Source organism: Stegostoma tigrinum, chromosome 6, assembly GCF_030684315.1.
Source record: "Stegostoma tigrinum isolate sSteTig4 chromosome 6, sSteTig4.hap1, whole genome shotgun sequence".
Lineage (NCBI taxonomy): Eukaryota > Metazoa > Chordata > Chondrichthyes > Orectolobiformes > Stegostomatidae > Stegostoma > Stegostoma tigrinum.
In genome coordinates, this window is record NC_081359.1 from 43358596 (window position 1) to 43377557 (window position 18962).

General features: G+C 43.9%; 1 protein-coding gene across 8 annotated transcripts in view; it reads right to left on the bottom strand.

The window, feature by feature from the left end:
* The window catches only part of dct (dopachrome tautomerase), a 69723-nt gene that overhangs the window by 17484 nt on the left and 33277 nt on the right, over positions 1 to 18962 (bottom strand). For 5 of the 8 annotated variants that reach the window (XM_059646519.1, XM_048533228.2, XM_048533233.2 and 2 more), the window contains 2 exons: positions 17378 to 17579; positions 10255 to 12083 (listed from right to left, as the gene is read on the bottom strand). In XM_059646519.1, coding sequence (XP_059502502.1) covers positions 11911 to 12083; positions 17378 to 17579 — 375 coding nt within the window. In that variant the 3' untranslated portion in view covers positions 10255 to 11910. Of the gene's footprint in view, positions 1 to 6517; positions 6698 to 10254; positions 12113 to 17377; positions 17580 to 18962 lie in introns of those variants that run through there. The other 3 variants (XM_048533230.2, XM_048533231.2, XM_059646518.1) reach the window with 3 other exon arrangements.

The following is an 18962-nucleotide window of genomic DNA, read 5'->3' on the forward strand; positions in this document are numbered from 1 at the left end:
ATCTGAAAAATGACTGAATATTGAACGTAGCTTTGTGTGTTGGATCGTTGGGTGTTGTCTCAGTGAGATACAAAAGTGCAGTTTCTATTTTTAAAGCAAAGGTGTTAACATACATCATGGTTACACGCAAAGGAATACAGAATCTCTCTTTTACGGCCACCTGTTATCCCCAATGATCTGGAGGAGATTAAGAGCAAACCTATCCACATCACTCACTTTGTCTATGCTTATCACTGGCAGCAACCTGTGTCAGGCAAATGACACTGATCATTTGCCATTATCACACGAGTCAATTGCAAAGGCTCAATTTAGAACATGTTAAGCAGATTGGCTACTTCATGTAATTCAATGAACATTTTTATGGTTCATTAAAGTGTGTCTATGGTTAGTTGATTTATCACCTGAGAAATTGAATGCTCCTTAGGTACAACCTTTAATGTTCTCTCCAATGTCTACACTGCACAGTTCCTTTCATCTAGCTGCACTACTGCACAGGCATTTATCTAAACTGCTTCTGTTCCCTTTTGCCACATAGGCAGTAAGCCGCATGGCCATGCAATAACAGAATATGTCATCCACCTTTCTCACGTCTCAGACTGCAGCCGCACCATTCTCAACTTTCGCTCTGACACAGTCATTTACACAGAATGTCTGACTGACGGAGGTTTTACACATTGCTATGGTTTCCACCCCACAACCTACTGATATTGTCAAATAAACTGGCCCCTCCTCCAGTGAGCTGACCAACAGGCATTTAATACTTTAGACAGGTGTTACCTTGTTCAGGGAAAGACTGTCCCCCCATTGAAGGAGCAAGTCCCAACTCTGATCAAGTGGCCGGCTACTCTCCAGTCCCAGGAGAGTCAGTATCTATTGGGCCCTGGCAGAGATATTGCCATTTTGACTATAAAGGATTCCACTGGATGTGTTCCCTAGCCAGAAAATGTATAACAGTTTTAGAGTACTTTTTCCTAGCCCTCTTCCCCATTTGGAATGAGCAGAGTGTATCCTGAGGAGAATTATTCAGCCATAGACCCTGCTGTCCAAAGACACCTCTGTTCCAAAAGATAATGTATAAATGGATGTCAGTGGGCACCTGTGTTTGAACAGAGGATAGTAAAAGCTGCCGATGCTGGAGTCAGAGATAACAGAGTGTCGAGCCGGAGGAACACGGCAGACCAGGTAGTATCAGAGGAGCAGGAAAGTTGATGTTTCGGGTCAGGCCCCGTCTTCAGAAAGTCTTCACAGTGTGGTTATAAGTTTTCTGCCACCCGAAGGTTGCAAGAACAGCAACTCATATTCTGCTTGGGAACTCTGCAGCCCAATGGTATCAATGTGGACTTCACAAGCTTCAAAATCTCCCCTTCCCCCACTGCATACCAAAACCAGTCCAGCTCGTCCCCTCCCCCCACTGCATCCCAAAACCAGCCCAGCCTGTCTCTGCTTCCCTAACCTGTTCTTCCTCTCACCCATCCCTTCCTCCCACCTCAAGCCGCACCTCCATTTGCTACCTACGACCTCATCCCGCCTCCTTGACCTGTCCATCTTCCCTGGACTGACCCTACCTCCCCACCTATACTCTCCTCTCTACCTACTTTTCTCTCCATCTTTGGTCCACCTCCCCCTCTCTCCCTATTTATTCCAGCTCCCTCTCCCCATCCCCCTCTCTGATGAAGGGTCTAGGCCCGAAACGTCAGCTTTTGTGCTCCTGAGATGTTGCTTCGCCTGCTGTGTTCATCCAGCCGCACATTTTATTATCTGTCTGTGTGGAGTTTGCACATTCTCCCCCTGTCTGCGTGGGTTTCCTCCGGGTGCTCCGGTTTCCTCCCACAGTCCAAAGATGTGCAGGTCAGGTGGATTAGCCATGCTAAATTGCCCATAGTGTTCAGGGGTGTGTGGGTTATAGGGGGATGGGTCTGGGTGGGATGCTTCAAGGGGCGGAGTGGACTTGTTGGGCCGAAGGGCCTGTTTCCGCACTGTAGGGAATCTAATCCCCTTCTCTGATGAAGGGTCTAGGCCCGAAACGTCAGCTTTTGTGCTCCTGAGATGCTGCTTGGCCTGCTGTGTTCATACAGCTTCACACTTTGTTATCTATCATACAGTACGCCTTCTTAACAACCCCATCAACCTGGGTGGCAACTTTCAGGGATCAACGCACATAGACACCGAGATCTCTCTGCTCATCCACAGTACCAAGAATCTTACCATTAGCCCGGTACTCTGTATTCCTGTTACTCCTTCCAAAGTTAATCACCTCACACTTTTCTGCATTAAACTCCATTTTCCACCTCTCAGCCCAGCTCTGCAGCTTATCCATGTCCCTCTGTAACCTACAACATCCTTCTGCACTGTCCACAACTCCATCGACTTCAGTGTCATCCACAAATTTACTAACCCATCCTTTTACACCCTCATCCAGGTCATTTATAAAAATGACAAAAAGCAGTGGCCTCAAAATGGATCTTTGTGGTACACTACCAGTAACAACTCCAGGATAAACAGTTCCCATCAACTACTACCTCCTGTCTTCTTACAGCTAGCCAATTTCTGATCCAAATCGCTAAATCACCCTCAATCCCACGCCTCCGTATTTTCTGCAATAGCCTACCATGGGGAACCTTAACAAACTCTTTACTGAAATCTATACACACCACATCAATCACTTTACCCTGTTTGGTCACCTTTTCAAAGAACTCAATAAGGTTTATGAGGCATGACCTACCTTTCACAAAACTGTGTTGACTATCCCTAATCAAATTATTCCTTTCTAGATGATTATAAATCCTATCTCTTATAATCCTTTCCAACACTTTACCCACAACAGAAGTAAGGCTCACTGGTCTGTAATTACCAGGGTTGTCTCTACTCCTCTTCTTGAATAAGGGGACAACATTTGCTATCCTCTAGTCTTCTGGCAATATTCCTGTAGACAATAGCAACATATAGATCAAAGCTAAAGGGTCCGCAATCTCCTCCCTAGCTTCCCAGAGAATCCTAGGATAAATCCCATCCAGCCCAGGGGACTTATCTATTTTCACACTTGCCAGAATTGCTAACACCTCCTCCTTATGAACCTCAATCCCTTCTAGTCTAATAGCCTGTATCTCAGTATTCTCCTCGACAACATTGTCTTTTTCCTGTGTGAATACTGACAAGAAATATTCACTTAGCGCCTCTCCTATCTCTTCAGACTCCTCGCACAGCTTCCTACTACTGTCCTTGAGTGGCCATAATCTTACTCTAGTCATTCTTTTATTCCTGATATACCTATAGAAAGCTTTAGGGTTTTCCTTGATCCTACCTGCCAAAGACGTCTCATGTCCCATCCTGACTTGTTTTAGCTCTCTCTTTAGGTCCTTCCTGACTAACTTGTAACTCTCAAGCGCCCCTGAGCCTTCACACCTCAACTTTACATAAACTTCCTTCTTCGTCTTGACAAGCGATTCAACTTTTTTAGAAAGCCACTGTACCCTTACTCGACCAGTTCCTCCCTGCCTAACAAGTACATACTTATCAAGGACACGCAGTAGCTGTTCTTTGAACAAGCTCCACATTTCAATTCTACCTAGCCCCTGCATTTCCTTCCCCATCCTATACACCCTAAATCTTGCCTAATTGCCTTTCCCTCAACAATAACTCTTGCCCTGCAGTACATACCTAAACCTTTCCATCGCTAAAGTAAAGGTAACCAAATTGTGGTCACTATCACCGAAGTGCTCACCTACCTCCAAATCTAACACCTGGCCTGGTTCATTACCCAGTACCAAATCCAATGTGGCCTCACCCCTTGTTGGCCTATCTACATACTGTGTCAGGAAACCCTCCTGTACACATTGGACAAAAACTGACCCATCTAAAGCACTTGAACTATAGCAGTTTCAGTCAATATTTGGAAAGTTAAAATCCCCCATAATAACTACCCCGTTACTTTTGCTCCTATCCAGAATCATCTTTGCAATCCTTTCCTCTACATCTCTGGAACTTTTGGAGGCTTATAGAAAGCCACCAACAGGGTGAACATAGAACATAGAACAATACAGCGCAGAACAGGCCCTTCAGCCCTTGATGTTGCGCCGACCTGTGAACTAATCTAAGCCCCTCCCCCTACACTATCCCATCATCATCCATATGCTTATCCAAGCAGGTGACCTTTCCTTTCCTGTTTCTAACCTCAGCCCATACTACCTCAGCAGACAAGACATCATCAAACATCCTTTCTGCCACAGTAATACTGTATTTGGCTGACAATGCCACGCCTCCCCCCTTTACCACCTTCCCTGATCTTACTGAAACACCTAAATCCCAGAATCTGCAACAACCCTTCCTATCCCTGCTCTATCCATGTCTCTGAAAAGGCTACAACATCGAAGTCCCAGGTACCAACTCATGCTGCAAGTTCACCCACCTTATTCTGGATGCTCCTGGCGTTGAAGCAGACAGACTTCAAACTACCTTCCTGCCTGCCGGTGCATTCCTGCAACCTTAAAACCTTATTCATGATCTCACTACTCTCAGCCTCATGTTCAGTGGAACTACAATTCAAGTTCCTGTCCCCCTGCTGAATTAGTTTAAACCCTACCGAAGAGCATTAGCAAATTTCCCCCCCAGGATATAAGTACCCCTCTGGTTCAGGTGTAGACCATCCTGTTTGTAGAGGTCCCACCTGCCCCAGAATGAGCACCAATTATCCAGGTATCTGAATCCCTTCCTCTTGCACCATCCCTGTAGCCACAAGTTCAACTGCTCTCTCTCCCTATACCTTGCCTTGCTAGCATATGGCACGGGTAACAAACCAGAGATAACAACTCTGCTTGTTCTAGCTCTAAGCTTCCACCCTAGCTCCTTGAATTTCTGCCTTACATCCCCATTGCTTTTCCTACCTATGTCGTTGGTGCCTATGTGGACAGTGAATTAGGGCTGATCCCCCTCCCCCTTTAGGATCCCAAAAACACAATCCGAGACATCATGGACCCTGGCACCTGGGAGGCAATACACCAACCACGAGTCTCTCTCATTTCCACAGAATCTCCTATCCGTCCCCCTAACTATGGACTCCCCAATGGCTAATACTCTCCTTCTCTCCCCCCTTCCCTTCTGATCAACAGGGACAGACTCCTGTGCCAGAGACCTGTACCCCACAGCTTACTCCTGATAAGTCATCCCCACCAACAGTATCCTAAACGGTATAAGATAACAAAGTGTGTAGCTGGATGAACACAGCAGGCCAAGCAGCATCTCAGGAGCACAAAAGCTGACGTTTCGGGCCTAGACCCTTCATCAGAGAGGGGGATGGGGAGAGGGTTCTGAAATAAATACGGAAAGAGGGGGAGACGGACCGAAGATGGATAGAAGAGAAGATAGGTGGAGAGGTACCTAAACGGTATACTTGTTATTGAGGGGAACGGCCACAGGGGATCCCTGCACTGTCTGCCTGTTCCCTTTCTGTCTCCTGACTGTAACCCATCTACCTTTTTCCTGTACCTGAGGTGTGACTACCTCCCTGTAACTTCTCTCAATTACCCCCTCAGCCTCCTGAATGATCTGAAGTTCATACAGCTCCAATTCAAGTTCCCTCATGCGGTTTTCAAGGAACTAGATCTGGGAGCACTTTCCGCAGATGAAGTCAGTGGGGACACTAATGGTGACCCTTACCTCCCACATTCTAGAGGAGGAGCATGCAACTGACCTAACATCCATTCCTACTGTTCTGAATTCCCAGACTATTGAAAAGAAAAGTAGTAAACCTTACCAAAATGGCACTCAAAGCCTTTTCTTTTGGTTAGAGGATGGGTGGGAGACATTACTTAAGTAGTGTTTCAGGTAAAGCCACCGCCCAAAATTATTACCTCACTAACTCAGCCATCCCAAGTCTGCTCCTACTCAGCATGCACTCCGCCTATTCACGAGGTAAGATTTTAAAGGACTAATTTACCTTCCCAGCAGCTCCCTGGTCCTCGCTCTCACTGCTCCCGCTGCTGCTGCAAAAATGGAAAGCAAAAAGATCTGTGGCCCCGGATCTCAGGCTATATTTGTCCACTGAGGTTGTGTGGCTCCCTGCTCACAGAATTACTTCTCTTCCATCTTTCTTGCCTACTGGGAGCTGACCTCTGGCTGGAGAAGTCGTTTCTTGCAAATTCTTGCAGTCACACATAGAATAGCTCAGGGTCACATAGGAACCCTTGACAAGCCTAATTGTGACCTGTGGTAGACAAAGATAATCTGTTCCCATCAGTTAATCACACAGGCAGACTCAGATTTAGGGCCTGGTCAAGAGGTGAAAGTAAGAAATAACGTCTTCACTCACAAATGGCAATTGCTGAAAAGCTGATGTCTACAAGAATGGTGCATGGGCACAGTGAGAGACATCAAAAGTACATTTAATGAACACTTAAGACAATGAATCTGAAAATTATCAGAATATGGCAGGGCAGTATGACTGATGGAAATCCACAAACAGGACTGTCCAGTCAAACCTGTTCTTTTTACCTGCTCCTACTCTAGAAGACTCATTCCTCAACTCAATTTCTTCTTCCCTTGTTCAAGTCCATTCCAACTTACATTTGCAATTCTTCTGACGCTTTACATCAGTTTAAGAATTTCCAGTTTGCAGTCTCTAGCCCCTCTTCTTCATCACGGACATGGAATCCCTTACACGTCTATCCCCCATCAGGATGGCCTCAATGCTCTCCACTTCTTTCTGGAAAAAAACAACACCTGAACCATTCCATCCTTCACCAACCGTCGCCATCTGGCCTCCCTCAATCAAGTCCTATTCAAGCCCCCATCTGGCAAGTTGACAACATCATCAGTGCTGCTTTCCTTTCCCATCCAGAATTGGAAAAGTTTATCAATTTTGCTTCCAGTTTCCTCCCCACTCTCTTCTTCACCTGCTCCACCTTTAACTCCTCCCTTCCCTTCCTCGATGTCTCTATTTCAAATCCTATAGATGGTCTGACCACCAAATTCCACAACAAACCCAACAACTCCCATAGTTACCTTAACTATACATCCCTGCACCCTGTTTCCTGTAGATACTCTATTCCAGTCTTCCAGTTTCCCCTTTTCCATTGCATCTGTTCTGGTGGGCCTTCAATATGTTCACCTCCTTCCTCAGCTGAGGATTCGTCACCACTGTAGTTAACAGAACCCTCAGTCACATCCAATCCATCTCCAACACTTCAGCTGTCACCCTTTTTCTTCCCTCCCACAATATAGGGTCGACGAACTTCAACAACCATCCCACCAGCATCCATGTCAAAAGGATCATTAGCCGCCATTTTCACCACCTCCACCAGGATTGCCACCACTGGACATATATTACCCTCTCTCCCTCGCTGGCCTTTCACAAAGACCGTTTCTTCTGGGTCACCTTGGTCCACTCTTTCTCAACTCCCAAAACCTCCCCATAACCCCCACAGTACCTTGCCATGCAATTGCAGAAGTTACAACTCTTACGTTTAATTCCTCCCTCCTCACTATCCAAGGCCCCCTATGCATCTTACAAGTGCAGCAGCTTTTTCTGTGCGCGTCACTCAATAAGATCTACTGTTTTCACTGCTCACAATGTGGTCTGCTCTACATTGGGGAAACAAATGCAGACTGAGCGACTGCTTTGCAGAACACCTACGTTTTGTCTGCAAAAATAATCCTGAGCTTCCTGTTGCCTGCCAGTTCAACACACCACTGTTTTCCCTGGCCTACATTTCTGTGTCAGGCTTGCTGCAGTGCTCACGCAAAGCTCAACGCAAGCTCTCATTTTCTACTTGGGACCCTGCAGCTTTCAGGTCTCAATATCGAGTTCAATAATTTTAGAGCCTGAGCAACTTCTCCCATGTCCTTACCCCAATCCACCAAACCCCAGGCCTTGTCGTCACATAGCTTACTACCACAAATCTATTGTCAGTCACACTAACGATCATCATTAACAGCTATTGATTCACCCAGGCTGCCCTTCTCACATTCCTTTATCTACCCAACTGTTTTTCTTTGTCTCTTAAGGTTCCATCTCCATCTAGCATTTCCTCCTCCCTGTCCCCCTCAATTCCTTTAGCATATATACCAATCTTTTCCTAGCAACAACCAGTGCTGAAGAAGGGCCACTAGACTTGAAACATTAACTTGGCTTTCTCTCCACAGATGCTGTGCTATCTGCAGACTTTTTCCAGCAATGTTTGCTTTTGTTTCTGATTTCCAGCATCTGCAGTTCTTTGGGGTTTTTTAAAAGAATAAAATGCCTACTTGGCAACAGAACCCAACTGCCAAGACTCACTAATCCATTCGGTATGGGGCAAACATCCCACACCCACCCCTCCAGCACAAGTGAAAACAGCAAACTAACGCAAGGCTGGCAACTCGACAGCACTGACAGTGCCACCAAGACTGAGGATCATTGCTGATAATGGACTGGGTCCTTTGATGTTGATTATTGATAGAATCCTCAGAGAGAGGTAAGTAGGGCAGAGAGCAAGAGTTTCCAATGAGGTTCCAGCAAAGTGGGGATGAGAGGTTTGGAATCTACAAAAAAGGAAAGAGGCTAGCCCGAAAAATGCAGAAACAGTATGGAACATGGAACATTACAGTGCAGTACAGGCCCTTTGGCCCTCGATGTTGCACTGAGCTGTGAAACCAATCTGAAGCCCATCTAACCTACACTATTCCATTATCATCCTTATGTTTATCCAATGACCATTTAAATGCCCTTAAATTTGGTGAGTCTACTACTGTTTCAGGCAGGGCATTCCACACCCTTACTACCTCGGGCAGCGTGGTGGCTCATTGGTTAGCACTGTAGCCCCGCAGCATCAGGGACCTGGGTTTGATTCCAGCCTCGGGTGACTGTCCGTGTGGAGTTTGCACATTCTCCCCATGTCTGCATGGGTTTCCTCCGGGTGCTCCGGTTTCCTCCCACAGTCCAAAGATGTGCAGGCTAGATGGATTGGCCAGGCTAAATTACCCATAGTGTTCAGGGGTGTGTGGGTTATAGGGGGATGGGTCTGGGTGGGATGCTTCAAGGGGGGGTATGGACTTGTTGGGCCGAATGGCCTGTTTCCACACTGCAGGCAATCTAATATAATCTACTGTCTGAGTAAAGAACCTACCTCTGACATCTGTTCTATATCTATCACCCCTCAATTTAAAGGTATGTCCTCTCATGCGAGCCATCACCATCCAAGGAAAAAGGCTCTCACCGTCCACCCTATTTAATCCTCTGATCATCTTATATGTCTCTATAAAGTCACCTCTTAACCTTCTTCTCTCCATAAAAATCAGCCTAAGTCCCTCAGCCTTTCCTCATAAAACCTTCCCTCCGTACTAGGCAACATCCTGGTAAATCTCCTCTGCACCCTTTCCAGTGCTTCCACACCCTTTCTATAATGCGGCGACCAGAACTGTAAGCAATACTCCCTAGTGCGGCCGTACCAGAGTTTTGTACAGCTGCAACATGACCTCATGGCTCTGAAACTCAATCCCTCTACCAATAAAACCTAACACACCGTACGCCTTCTTACAACCCTAACAACCTGGGTGGCAACTATCTCATATTTCACTTGGGAACCCTGCTGCCCAAGGATATCAATGTAGAATTCACAAGCTTCAAAATCTCCCCTCCCCCAACCACATCCCAAAACCAGCCCGGCTAGTCCCCGCCTCCCTAACCATGTCTCCTACCTCAAGCCCCACCCCCATCTCCTACCCATTAACCTCATCCTGCCTCCTTGACGTGTCTGTCCTCTCTGCACTGACCTATCACCTCCATAACTCCCTACCTACATTCACCTTCACTTGCTCTAACCCCGCCTCTTTGACCTGTCTGTCTCCTCTCACCTTATCTTCTCCTTTATCCATCTTCTATCCACCTCCTCCTCCCTCCCTATTTATTTCAAAATCCCCTTCCCCTCCCGTATTTCTGAAGAAGGGTCTCGACCCGCAACATCAACTTTCCTGCTCCTCTGATGCTGCATGGCCTGCTGTGTTCATCCAGCTTCACACTTGAATTATATCAGAGGTTAGCTTCCTTCAGGTTCCTCTACTTCATACAGCGTATCTCAATGAGTGGTTAACAACAGGGATCCCATGTCTTATCATTCACCATGTTTTCTTCCTGCCTCAATCCTAAATTAGGGGCAACTGAGAAGGCAGCAGGATTTCACAACACATCTTCCTGCCAATAAAACTAGACATCTGCCTCAGGGTGAAATTAAAATTTCACCCTATGACTACATAAGAAAGCAGTGAGACATAAAAAGGGAGGAATTTCATTTATTGGCAGTCTGTTCAGTTACATTTTGGATCATAAAACTGACATATTTCAGAGAAATGGATGAACACAGCAGGCCAAGCAGCATCTCAGGAGCACAAAAGCTGACGTTTCGGGCCTAGACCCTTCATCAGAGAGGGGGATGGGGAGAGGGAACTGGAATAAATAGGGAGAGAATTCTCCAGCATCTGCAGTTCCCATTATCTCTGATATTTCAGAGAAACACCTCTTTATAATTTCACCACAGTACATGCCACAAAGGAACTTGCACATAAATTGGAATAATGTGCTGGACTAATATCTGCTATATGTTCACTTTTAAAACACCTATTGTTACGAAGATTATTGTTTTATCCAGACTCAGGGTTAAAATATTGTGAAAATTTGCTCGTATGAAAGACTGCGGAGATGCATTGACTTCTTTTTTTGAAAAGATCATTGAATTTTTTGAACTTTTGATCTTTCCTTCAAGCACATATTGGAAGAGACAATTGAGTGAAACAAACAAACAAACAAACAATCAGATTCTTATACACTCTGGAACTGCTTGAACAAAGGAACAGGGAGTCACATGTCAGGGATTATGCTTGTCAGTCATTTCTCAGTGATAGTTTGCATTTTGTTCAGAAATGGTAGTTGGGTGCAGTCTGCTAATCGAGAAGCTATCTGAGACAGCCTTTCTCAACTTTTCTTGGAAAAAGCTTTTTTGAGAGCCAGATGGCACAGCTGGAAAATCTGTTGCAGCCATTTTTCTGAGAAGCATGACAACATCTCCTGAATGTGTTGCTTCTGAAATCATCCAGTAACAACTACACGGGTCTAATGACATCTGTATACTTGTACCTGAACGCCAAACCACAACTACCTAGAACATTTCATATCTTATTTTCTTCTTTTTTAACATTGCATAATTGCTAACGTTTTCTTTTAATGTTGGTACAAGCAGATAAAGTTAATTTGTGTTAGGTTACTTAAAGCACAATATTTATTTTTAAAATATATGTTAACCAACATTATACCTTTGTTGAATGAATCTTATAATGATTCAATAATTTTGTTGATATAAAAGAAATCTGGTTGATGTAATTTTCTTTTTCAGACTTAAACTAATGAAGTATATGATTGACCATACTGGTCACTGAGTAAACATTAAAATCCATTGTGTGACCTGTAGAAGTAGAGAAAGACAGTGTATTCCTACAACCTTAGTCATGACAGTATCATACACTGGAAATACAAAATATGAATTAGAATTTCATTCTTACTGCAGCTACATTTTGGTTTTGAAAATGCTTTGAAAATCAAGATCTAATCAGCTTTTAAGAAGGCTGCTCAGCAAAAACCACAGCGGGCAAACCTTGCCAATTACATCCCAACAAGCTCTAAATCATGTATCATCGTAAAGAGACAGTAAAAACTGCAGATTCTTCCTAATTGATGAATCAGTTCTTTTCTCATCATTGATAAACCGATTTGATCATGCTAAGAATCAAGCACAAATTCATCAGATTCTACAAACATTTTGTATCATATGATATTGCATTACAGCAATGCCGACAGAAAACAAGCTATAAATTTTTATATGCTCTCCATTGTGCTTTTATACAATGCAGTAGGAATAAGAGATTACTATTAATAATCAGCTGCATAAACTAAGCTTCTTCAATGTACATCTTGTTGGAAAATTCTGAACCTAACAAAGGTTCATAACCTCTCTTCTTTCGTTGTTGCAGAAATAGCATCAGCAGTACAGCTAACAAGACAAGGCCCACCAAAATTCCACTGATGGTCGCAGCTAGCTTGGTACCCAAGGAAATACGAAATTCTGTAGATTCCATATGACAAGTTAACTTTCTGCATATAAAAATGCTGGATTACTCATCATTAAATATTGCCATTCATTGGAAAATTTTACTGTGAAATTACATTGTAAAAACAGGGACTTTGCAAAGCTACAGAAGCTGCATCTTGGCTAACATGAAGACAAGAACTCAGTGGTCACCGAACTGAGTCAAGGCAAAGAAATAGTGTTCCTTATCCAACTGTAACAGCCATTTAGGTGCTTTGTTTTGATTAAAATGATCCAACACCTGTTTCAGCTTCCCATTTCTATATTGGTTTAGTTTGTCAGGAAACTAACTGAAACCTTGTCTGCAAAGAAAAGTAAAACCATTGGCATTGCTGTGCCCTCCAAATTCCCACCAGCCTTCTCCTGAAATTTCTAAACTTCAGGTCTTGCCTGATCACCAATCTCTTCCTCACTCTCAAATTCTTCATCTCCAACCTCTAGATCTATATCCAAACTATCGATCCTATTTATTACTTCTACTTCAGTGTTCAAGCATGCTGCATTACAATTATAATCCAACTCCTCCCAATGCCCACCGCCTAGTCTCTGACTGCTAATCATTTCCCAAAATGCATGATTGCAACCCCACAACTTACCATCCTACCTGCCCCTTTCTGGAATTGCAGAAAAGAAAATTACGTCCTAATTAAATTTGGATTTAAAAATTAATCTTAGCGAAGGCGGCCATTATCAATTACTCTAAAAATCGAACACTAATGTCCTTTTGAGAAGGAAATCTGCCGTCCTTACTTGGTCTGGCCTACGTGTGATTCCAGACCCACAGCAATGTAATTAACTCTTAATTGCTCTCTGAAATGTCTAAGCAAGGCACTCAGTCCAAAGGCAATGTGGGCTGGGCATAAACACTGGCTTTGCTGGTAACACCCATATCCAAAGAACAAGTTTGAAAAACAGTCAATATGTACACAATGCAAGATTTGTTTTCTTGGGAGGAGGGGACAAAACCATTGCTGTTCAATGCTGAACCCATACCAGCTTAAATACACAAATAACACTGCAAATGCAAGAGATCTGATCTAAAATGAAAATCCCGGAGAAACCCAGCAGGTCCGACAGCATATGTGACGAGAGTTAATGTTTCAGGTCTGGTATAACACTTCACAATTTCTTCAGTAGGAAGGTTAAATGTTTATAAGATATAATACATATAAAATATATGTATATACACACATATGCGTGAGAGATGAAGTCATTTGTACTTGTTTTGTTTCATTGCCTGTAAATTGTAAAAAAGGGCTCCTTATTTTGTGAACAGCATTTCATTATTCTTTTACCATTTATGTAAATAAAGAAAATTAAAAACAGGTCGCCTCATCTCAATCTTGTTGACTGCCATGTGAGAAACCTAGTACAAATAAAATCAAAGAATCATAGAATAGAATTGTTACAGTGTGGAAATATACCATTCAGCCGATCAAGTCTGCACAGACCCTCCGAACAGCATTCCACCTCGACCCAGCACTCTGCCACCCAAAACCCCTCCCCCGATCATATTCTGTAACTCCGAATTTACCATGGCTAATCCACCTAACCTGCACATTGTCATTAAGTCATGTTTGAGCGGACTTTTGACTTGTTACATAATTTAATGTTTCCTGGGTCTTAACAGAGTATCCAATGAATGGAAGGACACCAAGAAGTTCAAAGGAACAGAGGGACCTTGGTGCTTGTCAACGGATCCCTGAAGATGGCAGGACAACTTAATATGGTAGTTAAGAAAGCATATAGGATGCTTGTCTTTGTTCGACATGGCATAGAGTATCCTTGTGTTGGAGCTACACTCCAGCTCCAGCCCAGGCCACAGCTGGGGTACTGCATTAGCTCTGATCACCAGATTGGATGCAGAGGAGATTCACCAGGATATTGCTTGGGCTGGAACAGTTTGGTGTTAATGTAGAGGAGACATATGGAGGACCTGATTGATGTGGATAAGGAGCCTGGACAAGTGGATAGGAAGGACTTAGCTGATGGGACAATGAGAAGGTAGTATAATTTAAAAGTGAAAGGCATGAGGTTTAAAGGGAATTTGAGGAAAAACATTTCACTCAGAGGGTGGTGGGAATCTGAAATGCACTGCCTGGAGGGTAACTGAAGTGGGGAATCTCAAAAACTTTAAAAAGGTACTTGACGTACACCCGAAATGTCATAACATGAAAGGCTATGTGTCAAGTGCACAAAGGTGGGACAAGTTTAGGTTTAGAATGCTATTTTATCAATGCAGACTCAATGGACTGAAGGGTCTGTTTTGTACATAGAACATAGAACATTTCAGCACAGTACAGGCCCTTCGGCCCTCGATGTTGTGCCGACCTGTCATACCGATCTCAAGCCCATCTAACCTACACTATTCCATGTATGTCCATATGCTTGTCCAATGACGACTTAAATGTACCTAAAGTTGGCGAATCTACTACCGTTGCAAGCAAAGCGTTCCATTCCCTTACTAATCTCTGAGTAAAGAAACTACTTCTGACGTCTGTCCTATATCTTTCACCCCTCAATTTAAAGCTATGCCCCCTTGTGCTCGCCGTCACCATCCTAGGAAAAAGGCTCTCCCTATCCACCCTATCTAACCCTCTGATTATTTTATATGTTTCAATTAAGTCACCTCTCAACCTTCTTCTCTCTAATGAAAACAGCCTCAAATCCCTCAGCCTTTCCTCGTAAGACCTTCCCTCCATACCAGGCAACATCCTAGTAAATCTCCTCTGCACCCTTTCCAAAGCTTCCACATCCTTCTTATAATGCGGTGACCAGAACTGCACACAATACTCCAAGTGTGGCCGCACCAGAGTTTTCTACAGCTTCACCATAACCTCTTGGTTCTGGAACTCGATCCCTCTATTAATGAAAGCTAAAACACTGTATGCCTTCTTAACAGCCCTGTCAACCTGGGTGGCAACTTTCAAGGATCTGCGTACATGGACACCGAGATCTCTCTGCTCATCTACACTGCTAAGAATCTTACCATTAGCCCTGTACTTTGTCTTCCGGTTACTCCTACCAAAATGCACCACCTCACACTTGTCTACATTAAACTCCATTTGCCACCTCTCAGCCCAGCTCTGCAGCTTATCTATGTCTCTCTGCAACCTACACCATCCTTTGTCACTATCCACAACTCCACCGACCTTAGTGTCGTCTGCAAATTTACTAATCCAACCATCTACGCCCTCATCCAGGTCATTTATAAAAATGACAAACAGCAGAGGACCCAACACCGAACCTTGCGGTATACCACAAGTAACTGGTCTCCAGGATGAACATTTCCCATCAACTACCACCCTCTGTCTTCTTTCAGCAAGCCAATTTCTGATCCAAACTGCTATATCTCCCACAATTCCATTCCTCCGCATTTTGTACAATAGCCTATTGTGGGGAACCTTATCGAACACCTTGCTGAAATCCATATACACCACATCAACCGGTTTACTCTCATCAACCTGTTTGGTCACCTTCTCAAAGAACTCAATAAGATTTGTGAGGCACGACCTTCCCTTCACAAAACCGTGCTGACTATCCCTAATCAATTTATTCTTTTCTAGATGATTATAAATCCTATCCCTTATAACCTTTTCCAACACTTTACCAACAACTGAGGTAAGGCTCACTGGTCTATAATTACCAGGGTTGTCTCTACTCCCCTTCTTGAACAGGGGAACCACATTTGCTATCCTCCAGTCATCTGGCACTATTCCTGTAGACAATGACGAGTTAAAGCTCAATGCCAAAGGCTCGGCAATCTCCTCCCTGGCTTCCCAGAGGATCCGAGGATAAATCCCATCCGCCCCAGGGGACTTATCTATCTTCACCTTCTGAACGATTTCTAATACCTCTTCCTTGTGAGCCTCAATCCCACCTAGTCTAGTAGCCTGTATCTCAGTATTCTCCTCGACAACATTGTCATTTTCTAGAGTGAATACTGTTGAAAAATATTCATTTAGCGCTTCCCCTATCTCATCTGACTCCACACACAACTTACCACTACTATCCTTGATTGGGCCTAATCTTACTTTCGTCATTCTTTTATTCCTTAAATACCCGACAGAAAGCCTTAGGGTTTACCCTGATCCTATCCACCAACAACTTCTCATGTCTCCTCCTGGCTCTTCTGAGCTCTCTCTTTAGGTCTTTCCTGGCTACCTCGTAGCCCTCAAGTGCCCTAACTGAGCCTTCACATCTCATCCTAACATAAGCCTTCTTCTTCCTCTTGACCAGAGATTCCACCTCCTTCGTAAACCACGACTCCCGCACTCTACAGATTCCTCCCTGCCTGACAGGTACATATTTATCTAGGACACACAGGAGCTTTTCCTTGTATAAGCTCCACATTTCTAATGTGCCCATCCCCTGCAGTTTCCTTCCCCATTCTATGTTCCCTAAATCTTGCCTAATCTCATCGTAATTGCTTTTCCCCCAGCTATAACTCTTGCCCAGTGGTATACACCTATCCCTTTCCATCACTAAAGTAAACATAACAGAATTGTGATCGCCATCACCAAAGTGCTCACCTACTTCCAAATCTAACACCTGGCCGGGCTCATTACCCAGTACCAAATCTAATGTGGCTTCGCCCCTTGTTGGCCTATCTACACTCTGTGTCAGGACGCCCTCCTGCACACTCTGGACCCATCTATTGTACTCAAACTGACCCATCTATTGTACTCGAACTATACCCTTCCCAGTCAATATCTGGAAAGTTGAAGTCCCCCATGACAACTACCCTGTCTCTCTCACTCCTATCGAGAATCATCTTTGCTATCCTTTCCTCTACATCTCTGGAACTATTCGGAGGCCTATAGAAAACTCCCAACAGGGTGACCTCTCCTTTCCTGTTTCTAACCTCAGCCCATACTACCTCAGTTGACGAGTCCTCACACATCCTTTCTGCAACTGTAATACTGTCCTTGAGCAACAATGCCACACCTCCGCCCCTCTTACCACGTTCTCTGTTCTTACTGAAACATCTAAATCCCGGAACCTGTAACAACCATTCTTGTCCCTGCTCTATCCATGTATTGCACTATATGATTTAATGATTGAGTTGATCTCACTCCCTTCCCATGCCCCAAATAAATATCAACCCCAAACAGCTTGCCTTTCGAATGAAACTGAGTAAATTTATTGAAGTATTCTGCTTGCTGGCCAATAATGAATTGTATCAAGAATGTCACAAGGCAAATCATATTTCTCTGAACTCGAGCTGGGAGAAGACTGAAGTTATGTAAGAGACTACTTTTACAACTTACCTGACAATTCAATTGCATATGAATAACCTAGATCTGCTGATGATAGGAATAGTTCCTCATTGGTCACAGGTGGAAAAAATGGCACCATATTAGATTCCCTGTTGTGCCCAATTGGCGCCATCTCCTCTGGCCATGAGCTCATTGCAGGGCTGTTTTGTTTCATCCATTCTTCAAAAACTGCATCGATAAAGGTATGGAGCACCTATTACAATGCAAAGTGAATATTATAAAAGGAATGAACGATCCTTCCAACTGCAAGGCCATCTTCATTTATTCCCAGTCAAATAGTAAGCTTAAATATCTGGAAATAGTTCAAAAGATGATTACATTCAGTGAAATTGTTAATAGATTACATTGCTACACAGATTAGGATGTAGTTTGAAATAGTGGTAGGCAGCTACATCATAAATTTAGAGTGCTCCTATGTTGCATAATCAAGTTAATATCAGTACAACAAGGGGTTAATGGCATTAGAAGATCTAAGCACTGCCAGCAGCACAGCTACACGTTCAAAACACCGAATATTCACAAAATGCACTTTTGAAGGGAGGCAGTGCAATAATAAAATGTACCGGGGCTTCTAATCACACCACAGCATACAGTGTAATTGGATTTCAATAAAAATTCTGGAATAAAAAGCATCTGTAATGAGACCAGCTAGCCATTGTTGGTTTTCATACTAAAGGCAACCCATCTGGTTTACTAATTCCATTCAGGGAAGGAAATCTGCCATTCTTACTTGTCTGGCTACATGTGATTCCAGACACATAGCAATGTGTTTGGCTCTTGTGGACAATAGGTACAGGAGCAGGACATTCGGCCCTTCGAGCCGGCACCACCGTTCATTATGATCATGGCTGATCATCCACAATCAGTATCCTGTTCCTGCCCCATTACCCTTGATTCCACTATATTTGAGAGCTCTATCCATCTCTTTCTTGAAAGTATCCAGAGACTTGGCCTTCACTGCCTTCTGGGCAACAGCATTCCATACATCCACCACTCTCTGGGTGAAGAAGTTTTTCCTCAACTCGTTCTAAATGGCCTACCCCTTATTTTTAAACTGTGTCCTCTGGTTCTGGACTCACCCATTGTCCAATCCCTTAATAATCTTATATGTCTCAATCAGATCCCCTCTCATCCTTCTAAACTATTAACTGCTCTCTGAAAGCCACCCAGTTGTATCAAACCACTGAAGAGTCTAAAGGAAGGAAAGAAACCACATAGACAACTTGGCATCAATCTAGGCACCAGAAGTGACTACTCAGCATTGTCCACCCGACAAAGTTCACTGCACTAATATCAGATGGCTAGAGCCAAAATTGCGGCAGCAATCTCACACACTAGGCAAGTAACAGCCTTACACAGTAGTATTCACAGTATCATTTCTTACAGACAATGTCCCATCCACGATAACGTCATGTCCCATCAGCAGGACAGACCCGGCAGAGGTGACAGCAAGAGTCGGGAGGGAGCTGCCCTGACAGTCCTCAACATTAATCCCCAAGAAAAATCTTGTGGCATCAGGCAAGCATGGCCAAGAAGATTTCCTGGTTATTACCCTACTGACGCCCATCACACTCCT